Raw genomic sequence first — 24,349 nt, 5'->3', positions numbered from 1 at the left:
GGCTTCCTTTTGTATAAGCAAGCAGCCTTGGTTCCAAAACGGAGTATCGCTTATGAAGAATGATTGGCCAGTTTTTCGTTGACCATACCTAACCATATATCCCTCTTGTTGGATGGTTTTTGGCATTCTTGTCGCTATGCAAACTTTCTGATCAAAACAGGTCATTCGAATGGTGCCACTTCATTTACAATGTTCATCCTGTCTACTCTATAAAAGTTTTCCTTATGTATGTGTGTTTTGTTTTCCTCCTCTCCCAAGAGAAGCACGTGTAAACCACAAAGGGTGCACGACGGGGAGATTAATTAGTACTAATGTTGTGTTTAGGGTTGAGAGAGGGGTTGTCTTGCTCTGCAAGCCTTGCATCTGTTTATCACCGTTTTTCTTCGATCTGTTTATCGCCATAGCCACTTCTCCACATTCTCCTCTGTCGAGCTTCAAGCTCTCAAGCTCTCCAAGCTCAAGTCCGGCGCTCGTAGTCCCTGCAATGAATGCTCCTAGACTCCTCCAGAATGTCGCCCAAGCTGCCATCGCTTTGGGTTTCGGTGGTGCTCTCCTCAATGCCTCCCTCTACACCGTCGATGGCGGCGAGCAGGCTGTTATCTTCGATCGCTTTCGTGGTGTCTTGGACAAGACCGTCGGTGAAGGCACCCATTTTCTCATCCCTTGGCTCCAGCGGCCTTTCATTTTTGACATCCGAACTCATGCTCACTCCGTCTCTTCCGTTACGGGGACCAAGGACTTGCAGATGGTGAATCTGAGTCTCCGTGTTCTTTATCGTCCTGACGTTGATATGCTTCCTGATATCTTCAAGAGGTTGGGTCTTGAATATAACGAGAAAGTGCTGCCGTCAATTGGTAATGAGGTCTTGAAGTCGGTGGTAGCTCAATTCAATGCTGATCAGCTTTTGACTGAGCGCCCCTTTGTGTCTGCTCTTGTGAGGGAGAGTCTGCTGCGCAGAGCTAAGGAATTCCATATTCTGCTCGACGATGTAGCCATTACACATCTTTCTTATGGAGCCGAGTTTTCGAAGGCTGTTGAGCAGAAGCAAGTTGCACAGCAAGAGGCTGAACGCTCGAAGTTTGTTGTGGCCAAGGCTGAGCAGGAAATGAGGGCGGCCGTCATCAGAGCCGAAGGTGAAAGTGAGTCTGCCAGGATGATATCTGAAGCTACTGCGCATGCTGGACCTGGCCTAATTGAGTTACGACGAATTGAAGCCTCACGAGAGATTGCTGCGACTTTGGCGAGAACGTCCAACGTCATGTACCTGCCCAACGGGAACAACATGCTTCTCGGCATGAACCCGATTTTCAAATAGCATGGGAATCAGCTCGACAAATCTGTATTGGAAGTAGGATATTTTTACCCAGCTACAGTAAGTTTGCGATGCCATGCACAAGAAATTTTTGTCAGGTTAGGAATTTATTGCTTTAAATGGGAGAGAGCTCTATCAGTATACGCACATTTTATTGGCATCTACGATTATCCTCTCTTACATGAAACTTCATCGTCTGTTAATTAATATCATAGGCATTGAGTAAGTTTGATTGAATAAAGTGATCCTCTTTTTAAGGCCGATAAATTTGTCGCTTCTATGCGCGCTGAACTTGGCCGTCTCAACATCTTTATTGGGTTAAGCGAGTAGAGAGAATGGTTTCTCCCATTACATACGATCCAATGCTTCATCCATGTTTAATGGGACAACCCATTCTCTCTACTGGATTAACTCATTAAACATGATCCCATCTAACATCGCAACAAGTGCAGACTCACATTATCTTGCTGTGATGTCTCCAGTGTAGCATGTCTGCTCTGCAAATTTTTTTTTACACCACCAAGTGTCGTCTTAGTCTTGGATTAAGAGTTGGTACTGTCAAGTTGGTTCCCATTGTTGTGTGGCTTGATACTTGTAGTAGCGAAGAAGTTAAATATATTTTTTACAGTCTCAAGCTGAGCGGCGTCTCTATTTTGAAAATTATGGCTCTAGTCTGTCAGATGTGAAACCCTAAAATCTTGTCAATAGCGAGGTTCCGTGTTTGATGTTGTATGGTCATCAATTTCTTGCGTTGGATATCAAGTAGTCGTTACCACCATGCTGGTGATGGATGGTAGCCGAGTGTTTTTCTCCTTGATCATAGTTCTTGATTTGTAACTTGGACGCATCCGAAAGTACAGGATGCGTGGCATGATGGTTGAAATTACATGCTTGCAACAGTAGGTGACCATTCTACTCCCATTTGATATAGACAACTCACACACCAATGTGAGTATATGCACCTCAAGAGAGGGTTGTGCTTGCTCTTCCCTTTGGACTGCACTTGTCGGTGGTAAAAAATTCCCTTAATATTAACATCTTTTTTCTCTGTAATTCCTCTTCAGGTATCTGTCTCACTTGAATGGGTTCTAGCAGCTCTCAGTGGATGCATCAACGTTGACTTAAATTGATTGTGTGGCTACATCGCTCCTTTAATTGGGATTAGCTCTGATAGTTCCTTTATGATGCTGATGACAGATTTTAAAAACCTGCTCTTCCGAGAAAAGAAGTGGAGGGAACAGTCGCTCTTGTATTGCTTTCATGTTTTTAGAACAGTATTTTGTTTTATTCTCATTTAGTCATAGTTTTGTTTGTTGGAGATGCCATCCTAGGCTAGCATCTTGTTCTTCTTCCACCTTGGTTGCACTCCTTGCTACTCTGTCAAACTCCCTTTTTGCCTCTTTTCTACCTCTTTGGCAGATTTACTTTTAGAGATGTCAGAGTTTTATTTAAAGTCGCTTACAAACTCCCTTCTTTTGGTTCGTTTACAAACAATTTAGTATGTTTGTAAGGTTGCATAAAGGTATATATCTCTACCCAACTCCTTGACGTGTTGGAGATGCGCTCCAAGGCTAGCTCCTTGTTCTTCTCCCACCTTGCTTTCACTCCTTGCTCCTCTGTTAAACTCCCTTTTTACCTCTTTTCCACCCCTTAGTCTTTTCCTTTGTAATTGTCAACTGTTTAGACATTGTCTTATTGATGTACTTCACTCTTCACACCTCCTCCACTCAGTTTGGCCCTAAATGGTACATTGCACTTTAGTTGGTCATTGCACGTGGCCACTATGATATATAGCATTATAGATGGAATTTCAAAGAAAGTAAAGCAGTCATGTATCATTCACTATACTCACCCTTAAGGATTTGTATTACCTTGGTAGAGTTGTGCATTGCAATCAACTCTCTTGGTGTATTTTGCATTTCATTGGAGCTTAAGAATATATTTTTTGAATGAAGGTTTTTTATATCTTGATCAATAACTCATGATGTTAGACTACTAAGGTTGGATATAGCATTGTAGGTATAAATATTTCATATAGCCCTTGAGATTACAATCATTGGTTTTGTAAGCTTTATTGATTGGCTTTTTGAAGAAGCGTATTTTAAAGGATTTTAAGATTTTTGGCTTGCCCTCTCAAGGTAGGCTATAGTTAAGGTTTCCACTCATAAATGTAAAGATTTTTTTTGCACATGGCATAGTGCGAGTAGTTGTTCTCTCGTCTCCACCATTTTCTCCCTCTTTTTCTCTTCTTTCTATTCCTTCCATCTATTTCTATTTCAAGGTTCTCATACTTATTTCAGGGCAAGCCATTTGAATGCAAATTCAACTTTTTGATAATAATGCTATTGTCATCCATTAATTGAAAGGTGAAAAAAGATGAATCACTTATTGGTTCTTTGAGTGCATGTTTGCTTCTATTTGTGTTGTGTGCTTGGTTGTGATGTATGTGTGCATCATTGTATGTTGCGGGTTGAGCTATGAGTGGGTGTGTCCTAGGTGGTTTGTGGTGGTTTTCTCTATGCTTTATTTGTTCATTTCTTGTTTTCCTTGTGTTTGTCTTGCTTATGTTCTTTGCGGTTTGTTAGTGTCTCGTAGGTTTTGTGCTTTGTTTTTTGTGCACTAGTAATTTGTATCTTCTTGTGTTCTTGTGCTTCACTTGAGGGAGGTTTCTCTCAGGAGGGGGGGGGGAGGGGCATGGTAGGGGAGTGTGTGTGTGTCACATGGAAACCTCACGTTATAGAAGAAGTAAGATGCAAAGTAAGGGAATTGACAACAATCAACAAAATCCATTGAGTGATGTGTCGTTTGTCGAGCCTTGCTCATCATTCAAGCAATGTGTTCTAGCAAGTTCTTTCGGGTTACATAGGCCACAAAGTTTGGCAAGACTATTTATATGCAAGTAGCATCACCTGGCTACGACGAGTTAGAGACTCGCTTTGCTAGGTGTCAACATGGGATCTCAAATGCGAATTGGTAATTTGAGAACGGACATCCTTTTCAATATCCAAAGTTGTGTTGCCACATGCTTCAAGATGGCAACAAAGGTAAAGCTACTTGATGATAGACCTTGCTCTTGCATTTGCACATAAAAGCCAAAAAAAGCCAAAAAATTCCTTACTTTTTTCTTGTTTGACATACCCAAAGATTGTAAGCATGTTACGATGATGCAGATCATTAAAGACACTCAATGCTCCCACATTTTGTGAACATGTCCACAAAAGTGGTTCCCCACATATAAATCAAACTCGAAGCCAATCTTAAAAACTTTAGAGTTGTCTTCTAACTCCTTTCAACTTGCTTCCCCTCTTCCATCATTGCAAGGCTATTGCAAGCCCTAAATGCACAAATGAATGTCTAGGCATTCAATTGGATTCCTTCTCACTATATCCAAGCATACAAATCCAAAGCCAACTCATCCTCGTCCTGCTTGTTCAACCCATGATCATGCTAGACCAAGAAGACACATTAAGATAGGGAAATTGGTCAAAAACCCTTCATGCATCTTTGCATGGCCCCACATTTTGTATAGCAACAAAGGTAAAGCTACTTGGTGATAGACCTTGCTCTTGCGTTTGCACATGAAGGTTGAAAGCTTCCTCATTTTCTTCTTGTATGACATAGCCCAAGATCATTTTGCTCCATGTAACGACTTTACGATGAGGCAATTCATTAAAGACACTCAAACCTCCCACATATCACATACGTGTCCACCAAAGTGGTTCCCACAAATAAATCGAACTCAAAGCCAATCTTAAAAACTTTAGCGTTGAGGGTTTTACCTTTTACCAGCAATCTATTTTTTTCTAACTTCCTATCAACTCTTTGCCCCTCTTCTTGTGCTGCACACAAATGAACGTTTAGGCTTTTAGCTGGATGCCTTCCCTTTGAATCCAAGAATATAAATCCAAAGCCAGCACACCCTCTCCTGCTTGCTATAACCCATGATCATGGTAGACTAGGAAGACCACATTACTGTAGTGGGAATTGGTCAAAAACCCTTTGTGCATCCTCCATGTTCCCACATTAAAAGATTCCCACAAATACATGAGAGTAAGCCTCTTTACTACGTGGGAGACGATGACTTTACCTTTCTCTAGATACCATATTAACATGTATTTGTGGTCAAGCTGCTCCCCACCTTCCCTTGCTGCCAAGCTAGTGCAGGCCTTCAACGCTGACGTCACACTGGAAACCGTAAGATAGCATTTGAAATCTAAGCGAGGACCGCACGCCATTGGAGTTCACTCTTTCCCTAGTGGGCGTATCGCACAATTAATGCATTCCATGGTATGATCTTTTATGGGGGATGCATCAAACAATTGTTGGGATTCCACTATGCTCCCACATTTAGGATACATGTCAATGAGACTGCTTGCCACGACATTTAGGATAGCATTGGTCTGAAGAGAGAGCTTACTAATTTGAGAATGGACCTCCTTTCGACATCTAGAGCGGCTGTGTTGCAACATCTTTCAAGATGGCAAAAAAGGTAAAGCTACTTGGTGAGACCTTGCTTTTGCATTTGTACATAAAGGCTAAAATCTTCCCTGCTTTCCTTTTGTTCTTAAGATCCATGTTCTCATGTAACCACATTGCGATGAGGCGATTCTTTACTGCTTGAGAGTGGATAACCCTATGAAGAGATCTGTCTAAAAGCTCCTCTTTAATACTTGAGAGTGGATTACCTGACTTTTCTCCAAGCATCTCTCCAAGCATCATGTCTTCGTAATTTTTCCAATGACAAGTCTTAGATGGCATGTTGCAAGTCTTAGATGGCATGGAGTAGCAGCAGCTACTCTTAGGGTCCTTAGAGAATCTTTTGAGTCATCACGGTTGATGGGAAAACTTGGTAGAGTTGATGTGATCAAGTCTAGCCCTGTGTCGTCTTCTTCATATGTTCACTATAGAGTATTTTGTCATCTCAACAATGTTGCAATTCTCTTTGTGAGATAATCATGCGAGGGAGGTGGCTTTTTGCAATTGCGTCAATTTATGGATGCATGAACTTGCACTAAAATCCTACATCTCTCTCTCCCTCTCCCTCTCCCTCTCCCTCTCCCTCCCTTCCTCCCTCCCTCTCTCTCTCCCCTTGTGTGTGTGTGTGAGGGCCCTTAGGAGCCCTTAGGAGTTGCATCGCGCCACATGATCTGGCCAGCTAGACACTTGGTGGCTAGCCGCGAGTGAATGGCCACGTGTCGCGAGCTCTAGGCCGTGCCTCTAAGGCAACCCCAATTGACACCACATGTAGCGAGCCTTTCCTCCTGCTATGCCCCTGCAATTGGTGCCTCTCAGCAATTGGTGCCTCTTAGGCAACCCAAGTCAATGCAACGTGTCATGAGCTGCGGCTTGTTTAGAGCTGCAGTCTGCTCTGTGATGTCAACTATGCCACATCACTACAATCGCAGCACTACAATCTGCACCACTATAGCCGCGCTGTTAGGCACCCATTTGATCCACTACAAACTGCACATCACTGTGGGTGCGGCAGTCGTGATGTTACTTATTGCTGCAAGATCACTCCACCCGGTGAACCTCCTCCTCCTCTCCACCAAGCCTCCCAAAACCTCCCTCCTCCTTTTTACAAACCTCCACAATGCTCCATGTGGCAGGTTTGGGATTTCTTTCCTTGATATGTAGTAAGATAGTCAAATATGCTAATTCTTTATTGAAAGACCATCAATTACCAAGTATGGAGAAATGAAATATGGTGCTTATAATGGTTAAATACACTTGTTCTCTAGTCAAAGTTCATTGAAACTATCTACAAACTATTGTAAAACTATTGAGCGTGATGATGAGAGAAGGAAAAGAAAGATGACAAGGTCCTGCATGGATAAGAGATGGAGAAATGAGCAAGAATAAAAGCTATTATAGATTCCAACTTGAGAATGGGTATGCGATAAAGGTGGTTCATCCACCTCTCAAGTCTTTTTCCCCTTGATGGCATCGTTAGTGAAACCAAGGGCATAAGTCCCCTTGGTGCTTGCTAGGTCTACCTCCTCTTTTCGGCTACTTGCATGGCACATTGCCTCATCCAAAGAGGAGCTAGTAGCTGAATTCATTAAAGGGAGGGTCCATTTTTTTAGGTGATTCCATTCGAGCATCCGTCACTAATGCTTTCACCGCAGACATGGAGTATATCATGCCATGAACTCATTTAGGACATGAGATCAATCATCATGACACTATATCATCATGGGCTCAACTATGCCGCATTACACCACACTTGGATCTAGTCATCACTGCCAATTTTTATTAACTCATCATTCTTTAGAATGTGGATATATACACTTCAATCCAGTCTTACCCTAGTGGAGTAGACATTATCATGTTTGGCCGCATATCAACCTAGGGAACCTTAGTATTCTACCATGCACTTATGGTTGTCATATACAGTCCATCCTCAATGCATCAGTGCTTGGATCCAAGACTTCATATCTGTCCTAACATCAACATTTATCATGCGAAGTAGTGTTTTTGACTTCAGGTTGGTATCTAGACCCTAATCTGGATCACATTCCCTAGCTAGGTTCATGGAGAATTTGGCTCTATAGAGGTGTCTCCATAAAGTATTTGCAGTGGGATCTTCAAGAGTGGGAATGGATTGTCAACTCCAACTATGCATATTCTTCTATGACCCAACATCATATGATAGAGATTACTTTAGTTCAACATATCTCAAACAGTGTTGTCCGTTCTTTTTGGTTGGTGACACCCTTGTTTGTTACCTACCACATTGCATGTTCTAAGCTATATCAATCAGATTCACATATGGATTGATAAAACAAATTCACAATCCCTTTAGAATTCTGACATGTTCATCTTTGGCTTGCTCAACATGCTATCATACATGCAGTTATTCACACAATCATCTTATGATCGACTAGTCTTTGATCCAACCGGACTTCATTCTTTTTTGCATTCTTCCCTCAGCCCTTAAGTTTGGCCTATTTTCTAGATTTTGTTCCCAAAGCTGAAGGATGACCTACAACTAAGAGGTGGGAAATACACATTATGTACAGGATCTACTAAGTTGTACTCATTGTAGAGACTTTTGCTATGTAGTCATTGTGCTCACACATGCACATACAACTTTACTTTTTCAAGGGCTTTTAAAATTTTATAAGTTGCTATCGTATGCACCAAACAAAGTCTAAAAAATATCTTGTGCATGCACCCAGTGCAATGAGGGGTGTTAAGGATGGTGCACCATAGATAGAGGGAATACAACATAGTGTATAGCAGTAAGCTTGTCCACTCCACTTTCACCTCCTAATTTTCCAACACACGAGGTCCCATCATTGGGAAAATACTTTAGGAATATAAATATGCTAGTTCACACTAAGACATTTGATGAATCAACCTCACTTCATTTACCGTTCAAGTTTTTTGGATCCATGACATAGACATTTTGTCTAGCCCAGCAATCCTATACACTTTCTCCCTAGCTCCCATCATCAGCAACAGATTTCGGTTCTTCCCAAATGACCACCACCAAGTTCTCATTTAATGGCAACTATCGCATTGGCGAAACTAGTGGCCTTTTATATGTGCCTACTAATCAGGTAAACTAGTGGCCTTTTATGGGTTTCTTTGATCAAGTAAAAATTTCACCATAGAATTCCATAAATACTTCTCCTTTTGATATAGCCAATTTAAAAAATGCTTAATACCATGACACTAGTGCCTCTCAACACGACATCTAATCTGACATGGTTCGAAGGATACACTTGCTTCCCTCTTCCCTTATTGCTTTCCAATTGCTCTTAGTGCTAATAGTAGAATTCAAGCCTTTCACATTGGCAAAGTGCTCACAATCTTCTTTGTTACCATTCTAAAGTTTGCTATCCCCCCATGATCTAAAAGAATCTATTATTGGTGTTGGCACCCATTTAACTAGAGTCAAAAGGCACTAGTTTTTCCTATCTTCAAACAATTGTGGCATTTAGGCCACCCATGTTTGGCATCATTGCCTTTGTCATCTCAATTCTCAAGGCCTTTTGGCCTAGCAAGCAACGAACTATTGAAGAATTAATTCACATGCAAGATCCCTTCCAAGAATCTTGCAGTATGGGAAAGAAGCACAATATTTACATTTAAAGACCTAGAGGGCCATCATGCCATTGATCTACTCTAGCCTTTACAAACATAGTTGCTTGGTGAAGCCACATACTTTTTTATATTCATGGATGATTTTAGCTCCTTCACCATCGCTTGTTTTCTAAAGCTTCAATGTGAAGGCTTGAAGAAGTTCAAGGTCTAAAACAAGTTGATAGAGAGATTGAAGAAATCCTTGACACTAATATGATGCGGCTTATTCCCCATTGTTTCTAGAACTCAAAGAGATATATTATTCTCCATTATTGGATCAAAGACATTTGGTTCGACAATTTGGCTAAGTTTTTGAAGTTTGTCAACTACTTGAGACCTCTACTTCATGAACAAGACATACTAATAAATGTGATAAAGTATTTGTTACTACCAAGTAATGCTATATGAGTCAAGTACCCCCTACAATATTACTATGCACCACCTCTAGCAGTTTCTTGAATCTTGTGGCTTGCTTATCGGGAAAGGCTATTTTCCATGAATGCATCCTTCACACCTTCACATAGATTCCACTCCTTGAAGTTGGGAGGCACTTGACCATGTTTTTGTGTTTAGCAACTACATGGCTCCATAATGAGGCACTATCTACTCCCACCTATCTCCAAGATGTAGAAAGATGTAGGTTAAAATGTAATGGGATTTCACATCAACTCTAGACAAGCTATTCACTGCCATGTCTTTGGTTCAATCTCATTGGCGCACGCCCCTAATGAGACACATTGAAATGTAGACCAGAAAACTCCATAATGTGTCGAGAGTGCATCTTCATCATAACAATAATCAACATGGTGTAAGATCATACCACCACACTTCGAGCATCCACTCAAGTCTCGAACGAACTTGGCTACAAAGATTCTTCTAGAAATTCAATAGATCCTACCGCCTCTTGATTGGCACAATTGCCCTAATTTGAGTTGTAATTTTGAGAGCTTTCCCTCATTAATATATTATCCTTTTTGCGCCAAAGAAATAAAGAAAGAAAGATCATACTACCCCTTTAAGAAAAACACCCATATGATTCTCTATGTTTAAAATGTCATCTTTTCATAATGGCACACTACCCTCTCATCTATTGCCATGTAATTGCAATGATTTGTTTCAATTAGATGATGTAGTCAACTATTGACGAGGAAACATAATCCCCTTAGATTAGATTGAATAAATTTGAACCACCAGTCTTGGCCCATCCCGACATGATCCAATGAGGTGAAGGCATCCCAATAGCTCCCTTGATTGCCAAATAGACTTGCTTGGCAACGATTGGTTTTCCAGCCTGAGTGCCGATTTTGCTTTTTGGTAATTTCTTTGGACTTGCAGACTTATTTGTTTTTGTTTCAACTCAATACAACTTACTTACATTTAGATTTCTCAATCCACTTTTGATGAGTTGGGATATCCACAACAATTTGCGGAATTTCTTGAGACGGTCATTCTTGAGACTTGAAAGTGGGCTCCCTTGAGTTGTCCTCCTTTGATTGAGTTCTTTCCTGAGAAAACAAAATCAACCATCACAATTGTAGGATGGTTTTTTTTTAATGAACAACTTGCTTACAAAGATAATATGCATCAAGAAAACTCCTAGAACGAAGCTTTTAAGTAATCTTTCGTACAAAAAAGACATCCCCTCATCATAAGCTACTACATGGGCACATCCTCATGAAGAGGAGTCAGGAAACTAGCTGCTAGGATAGTACATCATACATGCATCCCCTACTACACAATCTGAGGAGTCACAAAATGCAAAATTGCTTGTACTTCGTCTCTCTCGCTACTGGACTTGACTATGGGTGAAAACAATGGGCATATCCTCAAGAAGAGGAGTCGGGGAACTAGTTGCTAGGATAGTACATCATACATGCATCCCCTAATTAGGGGATACAAGGAGCCACAGAAGGCATAATTGCTTGTACTCCATCGCTCTTACTACTAGACTTAAACTATGGGTGGCACGTAGCCTCGCATAGCTATGTGTAAAGGCCCACATGGCCTAAAATCCACCCATCATGGAGCAAGAGGAGAAAACTCTCTAGAGATGAGGTGATCCAAAAGAGGTGAAAGAAGCAAAACTAGATTGCACCGAACTAAGAGGAGATCATGATTTGTAGTACTGCAAGTGGATAAGCAGGTTAACCCAAAATGTGTGCTCTTTACTCTTACTTCAATTTAGAAATTCCTTGCCATACCCCACACCACACTGTGTGAGCTCCTGGGCAATTCTATCAATCTTTTGCTGTGTGTACCCTCTGTTGGTCGATTTCTAACAAGCTAGCATCCCCTTGAAGGCGTGTTCTCCCTTTGCAAGTCATCAAGAACCCACACGATTTCCACGCATCCACCAAACCTGTGATAAGGTACGAAGTAGCAATCTTCAGCGATAACCACGTTCACACCTTGTCATACCAAGAGGAGCCATGCCCAAACCCACCCCTTTACCTTTTTCATTTTCAACAAACCATTTAACAATCCCCACCCATGGGGCCTGGCATTCGACCATCCGGGGAAGCCATTTATATTTGAAAGCCCCAATCCATCTCTTAGCCTAGGCACTTTAAGAAGTTCCCATGGAATATAATGCAATTTGCCACCATGTTCTACCTAGAGGAATGTGCACGGTAATCTCTCAATCTCATTCCAGTGACTTTTCCTGAAGGTTCCAAACGGAAGCCTAGTACGTAGTGCCAGAAGGTAAGACATGTTGAATTACGAGCGGCTTGCATTCTAGCCTAGGCACAAGCCTTGCCAATTAAAAAGTTTCTGCTTTATTTTATCTTTAAACCAGTCGAAACACTATCCAGAGGAGAGCCCTAGACCTATGTAACAAAACCCCTCCCAATCCACTTAAGAGGTAGATTCTCTTCCCACCTTGGGAGAGCGCTTGGGTCCACCCTAAAGGACAAATTGATGTAATGGGGTGTACCAAGGGGTACAAGGGTTGTGTGTTGGTTAGTGTGACCAGGTTTAGTTGTAGAAGGTTCTAGGTGTGATTGAGAGATTCATGGAGATGGTGGCATGATTATAGGATCTTGGTGGCTTCTACTATGACATCATCTATGATGTTCATTGGATGTATCTTGCAGCCTATATATTGGGCTCTCAACTCTTGAATAAACACTCTCCATTTGCTTCATTCCATTGTCTCCTTGCTATTGTTCCATCATGTGGTATCAGAGTCACGACCATCCTCCTTGATTCCTTGAGTCCTCTTTGATTCCGCTAGATTCTTCATCTTCCCCTTCTCTTCCACCTTCCTTCCTGATTTTCCTTAAGCTTATTCTCTCTCTCTGAAGCATCATTCTACAAGTCATCTGAGCTGGATACTCCTCTTGGTTGGGCGAATCTATGGTTCAGAGGAATTACGCAATAGTCATGTCTGCTGCCCGTGCCGACACTTCTTCTGGTCGCCGAATTTTCTTGCAATTCTCCCAATAGGAGTCACCATTCACAAAATGGTTCTAGCTGCTGGTGGGCGACGTTATAAGGAGGATTCTGATTAAGTCTGAGCACCAATGCTCTTGTATTTGAGGAGAAAACACGAAAAACCAGTCGAAAAAGGCGCAAGTTTCTTAGACGACCCGATGCGCATTGGCGCAATTCCTCTCTAATGGGAGTCCTTTGGTACTAGAGCTTAATTTCTGTTGCAAAAGCCCCCTCTCTCTTGCTGCTGATAGCTCCAATTTCGGGCTCCATTCGACCTCTGTCTGAAAACACAGTTTTTAGCTTGCTATGCTTGGTAACGGTTGACTAAGTCAACTAGTTTTTGGGGCTTTTGATCATCAAAGCAAGGATTGACTTTGTTTTGAATGCTGAAAGTGTTAAATCAATATTCCGTTTAGCTCTAATCAACATTATACTTGACACTTGGAGGAAACTTTGAACTTTTAGTCAAAGTTTGACTATGGCATTAATACTTTGAAAGTGTTTTGGAGAAGTATTCTATACTCATGTTTATAGTGACGAAGGCTTATATGATAAATGAGTATATGATATGCATGATGGTTTCCAATGGATAAGATTGGAACAAAGGTTTCAACTACAACCATTATGTTGCTTATTTGATTGAAGATGCCTTAGTTATGGTTTCAGCATCTTTCATGATGTATGAAATGAACTTGTATTTGATTGACTATACTTTGCCATACAAACATGAGCTCCTATGTAGTATAAAAGTAGACATTGCCCTTGTTATACCAAGCGGTACGACCCTCTTTACCATGAGTGCCTTATGTAAGGATACCTATAAATTTGATCAAGAAAGGCATGCATATGTCTCTAAGGCCAACCGACTAGAAGCTACTATTGCTATTCTTTTCGAAGTTTATTTTACAAAGAAAGGAGCAGTGAAGATCAAGGAACAAAGAAGCTACATCAATGATATGCCTGTGATCTCGGAAGTAAGGCCAATGCCCTCTTGGATGAAAGTCTCCTCATTGATAGAGGTCTTTGCAACATCTTTGACTTTCTTCAATGTTGGTGAAGTCATCCTTGTGGTAAGAGGTTATACAAACTTCACCCGTGAAAGGCTCCTCGAGTCTCCTGCACAACTCCTGCGAGACTACTGTCGGAACATGGTCCCAAACTAACTCACGGGCCACAAGGCAAGCTAGAGTCAGCCTCTCCGCCTGAAAGAGCTGGCTGTAGAAATCCATCATCAGCTCTAAAATCTCCATCCACACAATGTGAGGATTTGTCTTCTTATATGAATGATTTCCCCGGCATCATTTGATGTCCTTTTCCAGCCTCTTCTTTCTTCATTATCTTCTTCCACTTCATCCATCCATATGGTGATCCTGTTCGTGCATGGAAATCCTCTATTAGAATAATTGTAATTAGTCCATTAATTCACCGTTGGGTGCTTAGATGGTAAGGAGAATATTAAATGGTTCCTATAGTAGAATTGGAGTCTCTAGCCAATGAAATCAATCCATGAAATTTTTTCACATTCCTATTTGAGGTTTTACCGTGTTGGACCCATGGGGATTTCCATACATAGTCATTGTCTAATCCTCCAGTTGTAAACTAAGAGTCCTAAGAGTGAGTCACAGGTTGGGGCCATGTGTGTTACCACATGATGGTGGGCAAGCCATGGAGCATCCCATGTACTATAGCTGAGGGATGAGGTCATCGATTTGTGGGGAGGAATGAAGGACAAATTGATGTAATGGGGTGTACCAAGGGATACAAGGGTTGTGTGTTGGTTAGTGTGACCAAGTTTAGTTGTAGAAGGTTCTAGGTGCGATTGAGAGATTCATGGAGATGGTGCCATGATTATAGGATCTTGGTGGCTTCTACTATGACATCATCTATGATGTTCATTGGATGTATCTTGGAGCCTATATATTGGGCTCTCCACTCTTGAATAAGCACTCTCCATTTGCTTCATTCCATTAACTCCTTGCTGTTGTTCCATCACACCCTAAGGGAAAAAGTCTTTGTCTGGCTACATTTGGACCCTGACACAGCTTGCATAAAGCATCAAACAGATGGCAGAATTTCTCCACTGGTTCTCCTCCGAGAAGGCCACAATGTAATCTGTGGAGAAATTAAGAACATTGTTTTTTGAGGGCAGCAACACACCTTTTATCAACCCTTCTTCCACTCCCTTTTTGAATAGGTTTACCAATGGCACTGTGCATAGTGCAAACAGAAGCGGGGCTATCAGGCAACCCTACCTGACTGATCTACACAGATCAAACCACCCACTAAGCCTGCATTTAACCACCCATGTTTGGGAAATGGCTGATACATTCCCAAACAGGGAGCTCACCATCTTGAAAAAGGGGGAGCCAAACCCAAAATGCTCCAGTACAACACACATGAAATCTCACCTGACCCTATCATAGGCTTTGTCAAGGTCGAGCCCAAAAAAGGATACATCCCTGCCCAAAGGCACAAGCATAATCTAAAGAACACGACACACTTGGCACATCCTCTAAAATGTCCATACCTTTAATAATTCCATTTTGCTCTTGATCCACAACTAGCATGATTATTTCTCTAATTTTGAGAGCCAGTATTTTGGTTAACACCTCGAATGACATATTCAGCATTGGGATTGGCCTCCAGTCCCTGACTCTCAACCTGCTTTAGCGCTTCGGAAAGAGTTTCATGAAGCCAGCATGAACATCTTCTGGCAGCTAACCCCTTTGCACAAATGCATTTGCCATTGCCACCCGATTGTCTTTAATAACAATCCAAAAAACCACAAAAATGTCCCTGGGATTCATCATTTTTCATTTCATTCAAGGATTCCCATCGTTCCACTTCCAAGAAGGGTTTAGCCAGCCCTTGTCTTTGTACCTCTGTGACCCTGGATCCTACACTAGCCAGGACTGCCTAAACCTTCCCTTTCCAAGTATACTCCTCGGCCACTAGCTTTCCCACAAAGCCTCCCAACTCTATTTTAAACACCTCAGCAATGTGCCGAAATTTGGTGGAGTCACCCTTGCTATTCATCACCTGGTCCATTGATTCCCTTGATCCCTAATCCTTGCCTTTCTGCCCTTTCCAATTCACCTGCTTGGATGCCTTCCTCCACTTCCACCAAGAGGGGTTGCTAGATCGGGTCTATAGGAGCCAGGCTCAATGCAGCCCGAAGAGCTTCCCTTAATTGAGGTAGGTGACCTTCATTTCACCCTCTGATCCTGGTTTTGATGATCCCACTGAGACTACTCCCTGGATTGCAGCATCCCATTTAACACATGGGTCTCCAGATCAGCCCCACAATCACTCCATGTTTGCCAGATCGTGTCACAATTTTTGTGTGTGTTGTAGATACTTTTTCAAATTTGAACAGAACATCCAGGGATCTCTCAGTCCCAACTGCTTCCTCCATGGCATCGGCACATGGTCCGAAATACCAGAATGAAGAATATACTGCTCCCCCCCCCTCCACCCCCCCAACCACCACCACCACCATTGGAGGATGCAGCCTCTTGAGTCGAATGCGAACCCATATTTGATCATACGGCTTCTTCAAACGTGTGTTCTCTTTGTGCACTCTTCTCTTGTGATTCGCCTCTGGTAAATCTTCACCCGGAGCATCCTCTTGAGCCGGCAGTCTAATTGAAGTAAACTCCTCCCTATCCTCTAGAGTTGGATCGCACAGATCTGCTCCACTGCTCAATCTGCAACTCTTCCTTGCCTTCGTCAGGGCCACTTTCCTTAGGCAAGGGGGGGCTTCTACACACAGTCCGACATTCTTCCCCACAAACCTTCCGCACCTCCTTAGCACAACCCGACACCAACTCGGATGTCTTTTGGACAAGTCTGGTTTCCCCACACAAGATTGCAGAGCTACGGGCCCTTGCATGTTGCCTGCAAGAGCTTGTACAGGCTCACAACCGGTGGACTGGAGCGACTTCTGTGCCATGCCTCTTGTCTCTCCTTGCAAGTACCGCATTCTGAGCTTTCAAGGAACAATTTCAGGCAAAGGGCCCTCTCTCCTTACAAATGAAACACGAATCTGCAAACATGCCAAAACGAACCTGCTGTGCGTACAACAGTCCATCGACCTATTCTTGACAACACGTATGATGACTTCTATTAAGTATGAAAGAAGCTCCAAGACCAAAGCTCATGGTAGAAATACATCATGCAGTGCATGAGATCCTGCGATTCCATGCTTGTTCTTTCACTCACATAGCCTCAACCATGTTCTCTTACTCCTGCATGTAAGCATCTGCATAGATGTTACACATCAAGACATAAACTGCAGCATCCTTTTCATCCAATTGCACTGCATGTTCAAAGGCCAGTCTTGCAAGTTCCACATTACCCCACTTTTGACAAGCACCCAACACCGTATGCCACACCACAAGATTTGGATGGAATGGCATCTTCTTCACCATCTCTATCGCCTTGTCTAATTGGCCTGCACGGCCAAGGAGATCAACCATGCCAATGTAGTGCTCAATAGTTGGAGTGATGCTATAGTCTTTGCTCATGGCCTCAAAGTACATCTGGCCCTTATCCACAAGACCCGTGTGACTGCATACATTCAGAAGAAAAGTGAATGTGACGCTGTCTGGCCTTATCCCTTCTCCTCTCATTCTCTCAAACATATGGAAAACAATTTTGCTTTCTCCTAGCTGGGCATATCCCGCAATGAGCCCATTCCACAAGACAACATCTCGAACTGGCAACTTATCAAATGCTTCCCACGCTTTTGCAAGCGAGCCACATTTGGCATACACATCCACTAAAGTGCTGCCAACAACAAGATCTCTTTCCAGCCCCTTTCTAGCAATCTCAGTGTGTATTTTTTGGCCCTTGTCCATGGCCCCTATAATGCCACAGGCTTTCAAGCTGCAAACAAATGTGGCAGCATCTGCAGGGAGACCCTTCAGTTGCATCTGTTCAAAACAGTTGAGCGCTTCCTCACCAAGCCCATTTTCCACATATCCTGCGATTAATGCAGTCCACGAGACTACGTCTCGAACTGGCAGTTTGTCAAACGCTTCCTGTGCTTTTGCAAATGAGCCACATTTTCCATACATATCCACCAAGGCATTGCCAACAAAAAGATCTTTTTCCAGCCCCTTGCTGGCAATCTCGGCATGTATCTCTCTGCTCTTGTCTATGGCTCCTATGCTGCCACAAGCTTTCAAGATGCAAATAAATGTGACAACATCTGGAGAGAGACCCTCAATTTGCATCTGTTGGAAGCATTTAAGTGCTTCCTCACCAAGCCCCTGCTCAGCATATCCTGCAATTAGTGCATTCCATGAGGCCACCTGTCGAACAGGCAGCTTGTCAAACGCTTCCCTTGCTTTTGCAAGTGAGCCACATTTGACATACATATCTACCAAGGTGTTGCCAACAAAAAGATCTCTTTCCAGCCCCTTTCTGGCAATCTTGGTGTGTATTTCTCGGCCCTTGTCTATGGCTCCTATGCTTGCACAAGCTTTCAAGCTGCAAATGAATGTGACAGCATCAGGAGAGAGACCCCTTAGTTCCATTTGTTCAAAACATTTCAGTGCTTCCTCACCAAGTCCCTGCTCAGCATATCCTGCAATCAGTGCATTCCATGAGACCTCATTTCGAACTGGTAGCTTGTCAAATGCTTCCCGTGCTTTTGTAAGCAGGCCACACTTGGCATACATATCCACCAAGGTGTTGCCAACAAAAAGATATCTTTCCATCCCCTTTCTTGCCATCTCAGCATGTATTTCTTGGCCCTTGTCTATGGCTCCTATGCTACCGCAAGCTTTCAAGCTGCAAACAAATGTAACAGCATTGGGAGAGAAACCCTCCAGTTGCATCTGTTCAAAACATTTCAGCGCTTCCTCACCAAGCCCATACTCGGCATATCCTGCAATCAATGCATTCCATGAGACCTCATTTTGAACTGGCATCTTGTCAAACACTTCCCGTGCTTCTCCAAGTGAGCCACATTTGGCATACATATCCACCAAGGTGCTGCCAATGAAAAGATCTGTTTCCAACCTTTTTTTGGCGACCTCGGTATGTATCTCTCGGCCCTTGTCTATGGCTCGTATGTTTCCACAAGATTTCAAGCTGCAAACAAATGTGACAGCATCTGGAGAGAGACCCTCCAGCTGCATCTGTTCAAAACAGTTCAGGGCTTCCTCACCAAGCTCCTGCTCGGCATATCCTGCCATCAGTGCATTCCAGGAAACTACATCTTGCACTGGCAGTTGGTCAAATGCTTCCTGTGCTTTTGCAGGCAAGCCACATTTGGCATACATGTCCACCAAGGTACTGCCAATAAAAAGATCTATTTCCAACCCTTTTCTGGCAATATCTGAGTGTATTTCTCGGCCTCTTTCTGCATCTTTCAGCCTTGCACAAGCCTTCAGTATGGCCACGTAGGTATACTTGCTAGGATGTACAGAATCCACTTGCATTTTCTGGTAGAGGTTGAGGGCATGCTGTGATTCGCCACATTCAATATAACCCATCATGAGAGCCGTCCAAGAATATACATTCTGATCAACCAACTCGTGAAAAACCTGCCGAGCATCGCACATGCTTCCAACTTGGGCCAACATTGGGACAAGGTAGTTCCCAATAGATCTATGATCTTCCAGCCTCTTTGTGCACAGGTAGGCATACAAGCGCTTGGTATATGCTAAACTTTTCCTCATTCTGCATTTATGCAAGATGCACGTAAGAGTGTGAACAGAAGGCAGCTGGGGCTCACGTTCCACGGACGTTAGTGCCTCCTCTAAGCTCAACGTATTCCAGCCAGTCATCTCTTGGGGTGGCTGTGATTTTCTGTACACCAAACCTGAAGCCGGCCTTGCCACAATTCTCTAACAAGCTACCAGCCAATCAATTGGACTGAATCTCCACTACGAAAAATCCCGGTGGTACGTACCTGCGCGACGATAGGGCTGCATAGTTTTGCCACTTCAGTCAGACGGATGACAGGGATCTCTGCCTCCTTCTGTCAGTCATCATCTTCTCCAAAGTCAAGGTACACTCTGGGGTGACTTCAAGAGGGAACAGGGAAGAAAGAGGGAAGCAGAGCTCTTCTAATGCTCACATGCATGCAAGTTATGCTTCAGCAATTAAGGCAATGAAGTGTACAACAATGAGGGTGTTTACAAAGTCCACACTACATTGACCCATGCCCGCCCATGGTGCATTGAATATATCTGAGCCGTGGGCTCCACGTGGGCGGGTCCATGATCCATGGTAGTGGGGTAGTATGTAAACTCCGTTCGTAAACAACATAAGAATGTATCCGAAGCTGCCCATTCATCGAATCCACTTGATTGACCGTGGAGATCATGGCGTAAGTGGAGACTTGTAAAAGGGAGGTCTTAGGGTGGTTAGAGAATGAGGGCACCAAGAGCTAATGTGGCAAACATGTCCACTGCCCCTGATCGGCAGCCAATCTTGGCCTCCCATTGCTCGCCCAAGCTTAGGCGGAGGGCCAGTGTGTAAACACTGTCGCCTACAGGGGCCGACGCAGTGATCGTACCCTCCCCACTACACTAAGTCTAAGGAGGTAGATGTTAATACCTATCCTACAAAGTCGTACATATAAGAGATTTCACACATACTTGAAGAGATTGGTACCAAAGCAGAAAATCTGCGCACTTCTGCTCCACACAGGAAGCAGAGAGCAAAAAGTGTAGATCATCACTGAAAACCTTCAACATAATCGCAAGCCTCTCTTGTATCTGTGAACGTCAGCTTCAGGTGAGCAAGCCCACTGATGAACGTGAGGTTGGTTGAAATCCCATTTTGCCACAATTTTGGGGTTCGAGGTGGAGACTTTGATTTCGTGGAGTAATCCAAAAATTCTCTCCTCTAGAGGGAAAAATGTTTTCCTTCACACTTCCTCTCCACCACAGGGCATTGCCACGTGGCCTAGGTCCCTCTCTGTAGGAGAAGCTTTGAGGAAAGATGATGAAGTTGGCGATCATGGCAAAGAAGGTGTGAAGATGGAGGCTTGCTTCTGTTCAGGTCGGGTCGATGCCTAGCAGTCCATTGTAGCGGTCGTAGACGAGGAGCTTTGGTTGTTGCTGAGTTGTGTAAAGAATCGTTGCTTGGCCAAAAATTCCGACCTGCAGATATGCCTCGATGAGGTCATCGACTGCCATCAAAAGAAGCCGGTCCGTCTGAGTCCCCCAAGATCCATCTGGATTCTGCTAGCGTGAAATTTAGGAAAGTCACTCACCAAAATTCCAGTGCAAGAGCCAAATTTAACAGTTGATTGCGGAAACGCAAGCGACCAAGCGCGTTTGAAAGGACACTAATTCAGAACATTCAATGGAATTCTACACAGACAAGTTTATCTGTCATTGGTTTTGCTAATCTTAAAATAGACGCTGCTAATCTTACAGCAGACCTTGCTTCATAGCTTCAAGTAGAAATCGCAACCTCATCAAATCTATGTTTCTCGAAGTTCAACATGTTGTTGCAGGAAAAAATTCAGACCTTCATAACCCAATCACAAAGCTCAAGTTCACGGCCAACTAGTCATTTTTGGGTCTTCTTAGCGCGACTCTTCTCTTAGGCTGGGTAGCATCCCTCTATCTCCTCCACCATCTTCTTCAAGCGATATCTAAACTTTGTAGCCCTTCTTTTTTCATAGCTAGCAAGCTCGTATATTTCAGCTCTCAGCTCATCTTGCTCTCCTCCCACCCCTTTTGAGGGCAATCATGAGCTTCTCTCTTTGGCACGGGTAGGACATAGTTAAGATTCGTGTTTGACAAAACAGAAATTTGACGGTATGTTGAGGGTCTTCCAGCTTATTCAGCGCCCACTTGCTATTTTGTTAGGGAGGAAATTAGTGTGATTCATGGCTGTCAACAGCAGTGCCTAGTTTGTTACTTGAGCACCACGCTCGCTCTTCGCTTTCTTTAGTCTCAATATCCCGGGTATAAGAGCTGGAAATATCTCCTTTTCCCTGCTTTCGTTCTCTTGGGTGGTCCATTGATATAAGCATGCAATCATCCCCTGTCTTCCTTAATCATCCCCTGTCTTCCTTATCCCACCGTCAAGGGCCGAAAGAAGGCAATCGGAGCATGGCACCGGAAGCAGCAAATTCCAAACCAAGAAAATGACCCTGGACTCATTTACCTTTCAACACTTGCCTCGCGCTCACACATGTGCGCGCCGCCAATTGTGCCACGTCATATATCGGATATCCTGCGTAGTGAAACCTCCCTTTGAAGTTTAGTGTATTTTGCACGGGTTAAAATTGAAAAAACCCGGCATAAGTTGTGCCAAGGAGTTTATTTATCAAGCCTAAATTTGATGGCAAAATGTCTTTTAAAGGTATTTGAAATATTACAATTAAAGTTTCCTTTAAAATGCCGGGGTTAAGATTGCTTAGGGACTTTGAAAATTAGTAAATATATTATATAATATAAAAGAGATATTTAATATTTATAACATTAAATAGTAGATGATTTATAGCTGTAGATCTAATTGCTTTGTAGCCATAGATCAAGGCTCAAGCCACCTAACCTTATGTTGTCTTAGGGCTCACGAAGGACTTCTTTATTTTGAAGGACTTTCTTGATTCTTGAACTTTGGAGTTTTCATTGTCCAAGAAGAAGACTCCATCTGCACAGTGCAAACTCGAGAGTCGAGAGTTCCTCCATAACTTGTAATCTAAATGGTTTGGTGACGCAAAGTCTTTTCTCATAAAAGAGATATCCATCATTAATTGAATAGCTAGATATAGGACTCCAATTGTTTTGTTCAAGCTTAGTCCATATATCAGAGAAATCAGAGTCATCTTGATAAGAATTTTTCATTGCCTCGAATGGTTGTATTTCAATCACTAAAATGTTGTTGATTTGTGGTCTTCGACCTAATGCATCTGCAACCGTATTTTCTTTACTGGGCTGATATTAAATCATTGGCTGAAAAATTTGAATAAAAGAAGCCCTTTTGATATGTCTATCTGAAATCAATGGTTGCATCAAAATATGCTTAGTGCTTTGTTGATCAGTCTTGTAAGAATTCTGAGCCCAATAAATAATACTTCCAAATCCTTAGGGCATGTATGACTGCTATCAGTTCTTTGTCATAGGTACTATAATTGAATTCTACTGGCTTAAGCTTTTTGCTTTCAAATGCTATAGGATGATTATCTTGCATAAGCACAGCTCCACTCCCAGTTTCACTTACATCAGTTTTACGACAACAAAGAAAGGTCGTGAGAAATTGGGTAACTGAAGTACTAGGGATTTAACTAAAGCTTCTTTTAAAGCTTGAAATTATTTATCATGGCTGGAAGTCCAAATGAACTTTGTAGTTTTCTTTAGGAGATAGGTTAGTGGAGTTGCTAAGAAAGCAAAGTTCCTAACGAATTTCCTATAGTAACTACATAAGCCTAAGAATGATCTTAGCTCACGTATATCTTTAGGCCTTGGCCATGTTTCAATACATTCCACTTTCTTTGGGTCTACTTGAATACCTTGACTTGAAACGATATGTCCCAAATATTCAATGTGATCTTGAAAGAATAGACTTTTCTCAGGATTGATGTACAATTGATTTTCTATTAAAAGAGAATCAATTTCAAATGTTCCTTGTGATTTTCAGTATTCTTGTTGAAAATCAATATGTCATCAAAGAAAACCACTACACAGTGTTGATGCTTTAGAAAGATTCGGTTCATCATTCTACTAAAAGTAGCTAGAGCATTGGTCAAACCAAATGGCATAACCAAAAACTCGTAACGACTCGTTTGCGTTCTAAAAGCCGTTTTGTAAACATCTTCTTCTGTCATTCTAACTTAATGATAACCAGATTTAAGATCAATCTTGCTCAAAACTTTAGCTCCTCTTAACTTGTCAAGTAAATCATCTACTCTTGGAATTGGATACCGATTCTTGACAATAAGTTCATTAAGTGCTCTATAGTCCACACACATATACTAAATGTGCCGTTTTTCTTTTTTACCAAGAGGACTGGAGCACCATACGGGGAGCTACTTAGTCTAATCAACTTTCTTTCCAACAATTCTTCTATTTATCTTTGAATCTCTTTTTGCTCTAAGATGTTTACTCGATATGGAGCTCTACAAGGAGGTGAATTTCTAAGTAAAATTTCTATGCGATGATCTTCAAGTCTAGACTTGAATAAACCTGGGGGGAATTCATCCAAGAAACAATCTGAAAATTGTGAGATAAAATCTTTGAAATCGTCATTCGATTTAATTTGTGCGGCCGTAATCGAATTAACCGAACCAAAAATGAATTTTCATCTTTCTTAAAAGCCCTTTTAGCTTGTGTGTGATTCAACAAAGGATTCATTTCATTCTTTATTTGTCCGTTTAAACAAATTCTTCTATCCTTGTGTGTGATCCACATTTAGTGAGTGTTATAGTCAACATTAGGATTAAATTGATGTCGCCATGGCATTCTCAAAATTATATCTTTTCCACTTAGCAAAGCCACTAAGAAATTTCTCTTTTCTTTGTATGGATCAATTGTGAGT

General features: G+C 42.3%; 2 protein-coding genes across 2 annotated transcripts; one reads left to right on the top strand and one right to left on the bottom strand.

The window, feature by feature from the left end:
* The first annotated feature begins 305 nt into the window (after positions 1–305).
* LOC147905816 (prohibitin-3, mitochondrial-like) lies at positions 306–1,384 on the top strand. Its single transcript, XM_087374845.1, has one exon. The coding sequence runs from the start codon at positions 485–487 to the stop codon at positions 1,313–1,315; it is 831 nt and encodes a 276-aa protein (XP_087230971.1). The 5' UTR covers positions 306–484; the 3' UTR covers positions 1,316–1,384.
* Positions 1,385–16,358: 14,974 nt separating this feature from the next.
* On the bottom strand, positions 16,359–20,210 carry LOC147905815 (pentatricopeptide repeat-containing protein At3g09040, mitochondrial-like). Its single transcript, XM_087374821.1, has one exon. It carries the CDS (start codon positions 19,633–19,635, stop codon positions 17,080–17,082), a length of 2,556 nt encoding a protein of 851 aa, XP_087230947.1. The 5' UTR covers positions 19,636–20,210; the 3' UTR covers positions 16,359–17,079.
* Between the last annotated feature and the right edge of the window lie 4,139 nt (positions 20,211–24,349).

This window comes from Dipteris shenzhenensis, chromosome 1 (assembly GCF_047967505.1).
Source record: "Dipteris shenzhenensis isolate YYH24624 ecotype China chromosome 1, Dip_SZ_1.0, whole genome shotgun sequence".
Taxonomy (NCBI): Eukaryota; Viridiplantae; Streptophyta; class Polypodiopsida; order Gleicheniales; family Dipteridaceae; genus Dipteris; species Dipteris shenzhenensis.
This window is presented reverse-complemented; position numbering and strand designations above follow the sequence as displayed.

Excerpts from the sequence above, each read along its gene's own strand:
- LOC147905815 (XM_087374821.1), bottom strand. The coding sequence starts at position 19,635 with ATGACTGGCTGGAATACGTTGAGCTTAGAGGAGGCACTAACGTCCGTG.
- LOC147905816 (XM_087374845.1), top strand. The coding sequence starts at position 485 with ATGAATGCTCCTAGACTCCTCCAGAATGTCGCCCAAGCTGCCATCGCT.